Here is a 7,165-nt window from a genome sequence, read left to right as displayed (position 1 = left end):
TCTAGGAGATTGAGTTTTAAGCGGGACCAATGTGACCCCTCCAATCTTTCCTGGGAACTTGCTTAGTGGAAGGATTATCCATACAGTACTATTTTCGTATATATAGTAGTTTGTAATGAAACGGTTGAAGACTAGCAAGATGATGGCACAAGGGAACAGTTGGGTTCCGAAGGTTCAAGGATCTGATGAAGTGGTGATTTTTCCAATGAAGTTAGATTCGGTGACTGTGATTTCTCGAGGGAGAATTGATGAAGACCCTAATAATGGAAGAGAAATACAGCAGGGGATAAAGATTGGCACCCTATTTTGACTTGGACAGATGTTGTGACAGGATGAGCTACTGTCAAACATAAGCAAGGAATAAGGAGAAACCTGGAGAATAGAAATTGCACGATTGCACACGGAGATTGTGTTAGAGTACCCGTAGGATCCAACAAGGTACTGTAATGAGACAACAGGTGCAAGGAGAAGAAGTGTTCCCAGATGAAGCTCAGAGCAGAGACTGTTAAAGTTTGTACAACAGGAAGTCTCTTATGCTTTTAATGAAGACAACAGGCGAAGACCTTTCCAATGCATGCAAGGATGGAAAGAGAGCTGTTGTAGAGGCACCTAATTGAGGGGGTGCAAACGCCTTTGATAAAAGGCGACCGCCTATGATGAAAGGCAAAGACACCAAAGAGAGTTGGTGTAGGTGGAGCTGTCAAGCAGAAAGGCGTAGAAGCTCCAAACATAGAAATCGAGGTGGAGGATTGCGAGGAGTATACTGCAACTTTCTCTTTCTATGTAGTCAGTGGCAGTAATCTCTGCCATAGTGCACATAGTGGTAGAGAATTTTGGAGCCACTTTCAAGCATCTCAGCTGAAGGAGGATGCGACCACCTATGAAAGGTGAAGAAACCTTAGATGGAAGGTGTGTGAGGGTCGTGATAGAAGCCCCAGTTCAGACCGCCCCATGACAACAGGCGAAGACGCCTTAGAGAAGGTGTGAGGGTCGTGATATGAGCCCAGTTCAGAACGCCCCAGAGCCAATGTGATGGCTAGATATGAGTGGATAGATGTATAGCCAATGAAGTGGCTATGATGAGTATGGAGACAAATGCAGAATTGACTTTCATGGATATTGCCCCCATGCTAAAGATCAATGAGCTAGAAGACATTTGCCTTGGACAATAAGTGTGTGACTTGTGGAGCACTAAGACGCGGCTGCTATGAAGAAGCAGAAGGGCATGCGCAGGTTCCGGGAACGAGTTGACTCTTGTCATGGTGGTGAGCTCGGTAATGACATTATAATACTCAGTATGAAGATAGATATGGATCAACCTTTAATGGGCTGCCCCTATAGGTAAAGGTGGAGAGCTACCTGGACTCTTACGACTAAGAGCAAGAGACTCACAGAGAAGTAAGGCGTGGTTCCTAGGGTGGAACAGAGGGCAGACGCAACTCCTGGATGAGTAGACTCTTGGAAAAGTGGTGAGCTCGTGATCATATTGAGATACTCAGATAATGACTGTCGCACTTGGAAATAGAAATTTCCGTTTGAGGGGGTATTGTAAGCCTTGATGTAAGGCTTGATGAATCATTCCAGACCGAGCATGGTTGATACGCTCGAAGGGGAATGTTGTGTTCCAGAGACAAGCGTTAACACTCTTCAGATGTGAAGTGGCAGACCATCTGGTTGTAGTGATCCTTTTGTGTGAGAAAAGGTGTGCTTTGGTAACTCTGGTGATTGAAAGGTTTAGTGAGTACCTGTAAACTCGACCACAGACGCTCTTAGAATGGTAAGCTTGGAAGAGTTGCAAGATGCAAGCCTGTGCTGAAGAAGCAAGAGGACAATTGCCCATATAAATGTCAAAGGAGGTGATTGTTAGGATTTGCCATTATTGGGCAACCTACCCTAAGGAGTAGGGTTACCATTTGTCAATGGTAGTTGCACCCACCATTGATAAATGTATCAACCCATGTGCAGCCATTGCTGAGAAGACACAATTGTTGCCTATAAAAGGGCATTGAGAAAGAGAGCAAAGTAGAGAGGATTGAAGAGAACAAGAGAGAGATACGTGAGGAGAGAAAGAGGGAGTAGCTGCCAAGGGCAGCAGCCCTGCTGCCTTGTGCAGCAGTGTGTGAGAGCAATGGGAGCTGAGTTTGAGTGAAGTGAGCCTCCTCCTCCATGTGTGTTGTAACCCTTTATCTATCTATCTCTAATAATATTGACTCTCCCGTGGATGTAGGCGGTTTTGCCGAACCACGTTAAATATTGTGTTAGTGTGCTTAAGCTTCCTTTGGGCAACTATCAGTACACCACCGGTCCGCGTATGGAGTGCCGGAATTCCCCAACACCCTTAAGCCCATGCCCTTTTTTCCCCCCCTAATAATATGACTTGATGTTTTTAAGACTAATGAATGTCTTAAACCTATCTGTTTCTTCTCTCATTCATGCATGTGGAAAGGATGTCTTCCTCATTAATGTATGTGTAATAAGAGATATTTGTTCCTCTTAAATATTATCATGATAAAATTACTTTTCAGCCTCTCTACTCAAGAAAAAGACATGGTTAAAGAGCTATAAATACCCCTTAAACTATTTAGGTAAAAAGTTTAAGATTTTACATTCAAAATACATATATATTAAACACAAGAACAACCTTATTCTTGGAATTTAAGGCTTTCTAACATATTTATTACTCATTTTCTCTATAAGATTACCGACTTTACCATCGGAGAGTCATTAAACCATCCAAAAGAAGACTTTTTATATGTATCTAGAAGCCATTCATCAAGAGAGTTTCATTTACTTTGAATAAAAAAGTTATTTGAATGAACATATAATCAACCCATCAAAAAAACCTTATTATATTTTTAAACATCATCGCATGCTGTATTTTACATATGTTAAATTAGTAAAATGTTTACATCTTTATCAAATTTCAACTAGTTGTCGACGATGACAAACTCCCATTCTGTGGCTTAACTGGAGGTGGCTGGTCAATTGTAACAACATGATGATGTACATCCATGTTAGCACCCTGCTGCATTTCTCCCTGCTCAGGTAATTTTGGTTTCTCTTGTTCTACGTTTTCAAACTGTGCAAGGGAGGCTAATTCATGAATTGCCTCAGCAATTTTCTCTGTGCAAGAGATCACCTCAAATAGTAGAGAAGTGACAGTAACGGCTGGTACAACTTCTAAGAGGTTAATGCCGCTACACAGGTCTGAATAGAGCAAGAGCTTCAGGTTCTTGGCAGCATTTTTTGATTTTACAAGGTGGGAACTGGCAGAGGATGGTGGGGTCATCCTTTTGATAGCCAATGCTAATTCCTTCAATGCTTTTCCTAATTCTGAGCTCATTTTTGTGCATGAATCCTGAATCATGCCTTGGATTTCTGGTGGTGTCTGCAAAAATTGTTTCCATTTTGAACACATTAGTAATCTCTGTTAATGTCTAGTTGCATTTTTTTTTCTCTGTGTAATGATTTTGAGTGGACAGAGTTCATACCTTAATGTCAGAATTGAGGTAGCCATTAAGAGCTTCGACTCTGTAGGCACATTGCCTAGTTAGGCTTCCAAACTTGAGGTAGTGTTTCCAAGGATGACGAAACTTGAACTGGCCATGACCAGGTTCCCATCTTGCAAAATTAACCTGTACAAACACATGGAGAAAATTCATTATTTGAGTTGTATTCTAGAAATTGAAATTGAGAGACAGGAGGTTTCAGCTCTTAGTTTTTGCTTACCAGTGATTCTTCCATGTTTTTTGAGTTGAGGACACTCTTATAGCCTTGCAAAGATGCCTTGTTAATTGATTCTCCCTCTCCTGGTTTACGAAAGAATTCAACCCCGAAATGTTCCAAGAAAATCCCAAGTTTTTCAATGTTGGTAGCAGCAAGATTGTGAAGATCGTCACCAGCCCATACTGGGCAAATGCAAATGCACACAAACACAGCAGTAAGGCCACCAATAAGAATGGTTGAGACTCTCTTATGGGCCATGTCTAGCACTTCATCATCTCGGTAACCCGAAACCGATATCAAACAGAATGTCAAGATAAATATGAGAAGCCCATAATCATATCTTGCCTTCATTCTTGGAAAGAACCGAACAAATGTCACCGTTGTAGCTGCATAACATCACCAGCCAGTCACAACAAAATTCTTGAAGTTGTTTCGAGAATGAAAGAAAATGAAGAACTGTGTGAAATAGAAGTTGTTTACTAGTGAATTAATATTTACCAAGTAGAAAGACAAAGAGCCCAAGAAGCATGGGCTCTCCTTTCTCTCCAGATAGAGTGGCCAAGCGATGTGCACCAAACCCAAGAGCTCCCGCTAGAAATGTTGCCAAACCTCTGTTGAGACCTCTACCAAGTGTTGCTCCTGCATTATAATCAATTAGTAGTCATCTATCAAGCATTAATTTCCTTAGTTTTTGAATGATAAAGATGGACTATTAGCTTATGTAACTCACCAACAGAGAATTCGAAGACCACCACAACAGTCATAACAGCCCACATTGCAAAGTCACCAAAGCCATCGTAGAGAGGTTCAAAGTAGTAGAACAATGATACCAATGTGATGGCTAGTCCTACTTTTACTGAATGATTAACTCTTCTTGGATCATCTTGTCCTAATTTCTTTATTTTCCTTGCACATTCAACTATCTTAGCCTTTGATCTCTCAGGCAAGGACTTGATCCACCCACATCCTCTGGAAAAACAACCACCATTAATGTTTTGCATTCCACTTGACCTTTCCATAGCAAGGTTTATGGCAGCAAACTTGAAAAGGTTTCTATGGGCACTGGGCACTTTTCTTCTATCTCCTTGAGAAAAGAAGAGAGCTTGAGCTTGACTCTGATCTTACAGAGAAATGTTGGCTGTAATTGAAGGGAGCTTAGCTTGTTCGATCTTGTTCTTTGGCAATAGGGAGATTGTTGCTTTGGACGGAGGAGAAGGCAGCTTCTCTATTTATAGGTTACAAATATTTGCATGGGGAGTGGGGACCAAAAGAATCCCACAAGTTCAGCTCACGTTTTTTCGTTTCATGTATGAAAACCTTGTAAGATATTATTTTAAAAATCTCAAAACTCTCACAATTAATTCTTACGGGTCACCGGCACGCCATATTTTGGTTTGGGTTCGGTAAAACCCCTCTTGTAGGAGTGAAACACGTTTTGTAGGCTCTATGTCCGTTTCTAGCATGAACCGACAGTAGTATCCTAGAAATTTCACTTCATGGGAGACGTAACCAGGTAGGAACTCTAGGAGTGTCTCTTGGGGCGGCCATTTCTACGGACATTTTGTGGTACAGTTGTGACACTACTGTCCGAAAATTTCTCTTTGATATGATAAGTGGTTGAGGGAAGGAAGACAGACAGACAAGATTACCTCAATGATTCTGACACGTAGCCATATGTTCTGTTGTTTCTTATCTGTATTGCACTGTCTGGAAAAGGACGGGTGATTTTACTCGGTTCTCTTACATTTTTTTTTTCTTTTCTTGAGTTGTTGTTGTTGGTCAACCTCCAAGGGACTTCTGAGTGAGTGTCCAGCTGGAAACTCGAGAGTCGTGAGGTTTTGATGGTACACTGCTTTGTTTACTGTCTTCAACTCGTGTTGATTTTGAACGCTGGAGAGAGAATCTTCCCTTTTTATCAAGAGTTTTAATTTAGTACGTAACTTAGATTTGTGTATCCGGTTTTTTTTTTTTAAAAAAAAACAATCACTCCAATTGTAAATTGAGAAAACAAAAAAAAAAAAAAACTAGTATACGAACCAATTTAAAAAGAATAAATGTGAATTTAAACAAACATTTTCAACTTGGGTTAATTTCTAAAATTCGCAACTCTTAGAATTCTAAACTCGAACTCGATCAATAAACTTAATTTTTAATTAATTTAATGTTAAAAAATAAGATAATAAAAAAACACTAATTTAAAAAAAATATCAAAGTAAGAAAATAAAAATAAAAAAAACAAAGATAAAATTTAATATAAAAAAATCTCACCTATACTATAAAGAGGCACAAAATCCACACTCGATTATGCTAAAATTTTATCAAGACATTTGATCGGCATTGTTCTATAATGGGTCAATTTATTGTAATCAACTGAGAACATGTTAGTTTTCTTTATTTTTTCTAGATATTTTTAGATTTTCTATCAATTTAAACAGTTGTTGATTTCAAAATAGTTTTGATAAATTATTCTTAAGAATTATTTTTTCATGGTGCGAGAAACAACATCTGGTTTTTTATTATAAGTTGGCATGCAGCGTTTTATACATATATTATATATATATATTTTTCAATTTCTTTAGATATAACTTCAGACTAGTTTAAACATTAATTAGGGTTATACTTTTCATTAATCATTTTCGACATTTTTTTCTTCAATGGTGATGTTTTCCCTTGGGCCAAAATCAATCTCTATTGTTTTTTAATGGTAAAACTGTCCCTGCACTGTTTTTTTATTTAAAAATAATTATTAAAAAATAAAAAATATCATTCTAATATATTTTAATATAAAATATATTTTAAAAAACAATCACAATTATATTTTCTCCAAACAAGCTCGTCTCCTGCACCTGCACCGTTCTCTATATTCAAGTGTAGAATGGGATCCCATGCCGGCGAACCTAACTTCAAATTTTTCTGGCAGCTGGGACATCCATTCTTCAAAATCTGCTTGAATCATGATGCCTCGTCATAAAAGCATAAACTGAAAAAAAAAAGAGAGAATAATTAATTAAGTAATTCAAGGTGATAAAAGATTAAAGTGTTATTAGTTCTTCGAATATGCATGCTGACTCAATTCAAGAATTATCCTGAATTGTGAAACTCCAAGCATGTTAGAAAGATGCTCGGCTTTCTACTATTTACTTATATTCGAGACTACTTTTAACATCCTACTTTGGAATTTATTTGGGGCACAACTTGGGTTATAGGTTGGGATCAAACGAGTTAATTCTATTTTTTAAAATTTTTAAAATAATATTATTTAAATTACAAAAAAAATTAATTTTTTTTAATAGCTTTATTTTAATGGAACCAGCCCGGACTAACAAAGTCACCAAGTAAACCAGAATTCTTAAATGAGTCCACGAAGTTTTTTCTTTTTCTATTTTTGTTTTCAACGGAAGATTTTTAAAGAAGTCAATTATATTATCGAGTTACGAAT

The 7,165-nt window shown here is 38.0% G+C and overlaps 1 protein-coding gene across 1 annotated transcript; it reads right to left on the bottom strand.

The window, feature by feature from the left end:
* Window positions 1–2,825: 2,825 nt before the first annotated feature.
* LOC133679206 (aluminum-activated malate transporter 2-like) lies at window positions 2,826–4,929 on the bottom strand. Its single transcript, XM_062101737.1, has 5 exons — window positions 4,457–4,929; window positions 4,225–4,365; window positions 3,730–4,112; window positions 3,492–3,635; window positions 2,826–3,388 (listed from the first exon to the last, which is right to left on the bottom strand). Exons 1-5 carry the CDS (start codon window positions 4,743–4,745, stop codon window positions 2,924–2,926), a joined length of 1,422 nt encoding a protein of 473 aa, XP_061957721.1. The 5' UTR covers window positions 4,746–4,929; the 3' UTR covers window positions 2,826–2,923.
* Between the last annotated feature and the right edge of the window lie 2,236 nt (window positions 4,930–7,165).

Source organism: Populus nigra, chromosome 19 (genome assembly GCF_951802175.1).
Source record: "Populus nigra chromosome 19, ddPopNigr1.1, whole genome shotgun sequence".
In the NCBI taxonomy this organism is placed as follows: Eukaryota; Viridiplantae; Streptophyta; class Magnoliopsida; order Malpighiales; family Salicaceae; genus Populus; species Populus nigra.
This window is presented reverse-complemented; position numbering and strand designations above follow the sequence as displayed.

Coding starts and splice junctions, on each gene's coding strand:
- LOC133679206 (XM_062101737.1), bottom strand. CDS start 4,745: ATGGAAAGGTCAAGTGGAATGCAAAACATTAATGGTGGTTGTTTTTCC. Junction 4,366..4,456: donor GGTCTTCGAATTCTCTGTTG/GTGAGTTACATA, acceptor ATTATAATGCAG/GAGCAACACTTGGTAGAGGT. Junction 3,636..3,729: donor AAAACATGGAAGAATCACTG/GTAAGCAAAAAC, acceptor GTGTTTGTACAG/GTTAATTTTGCAAGATGGGA.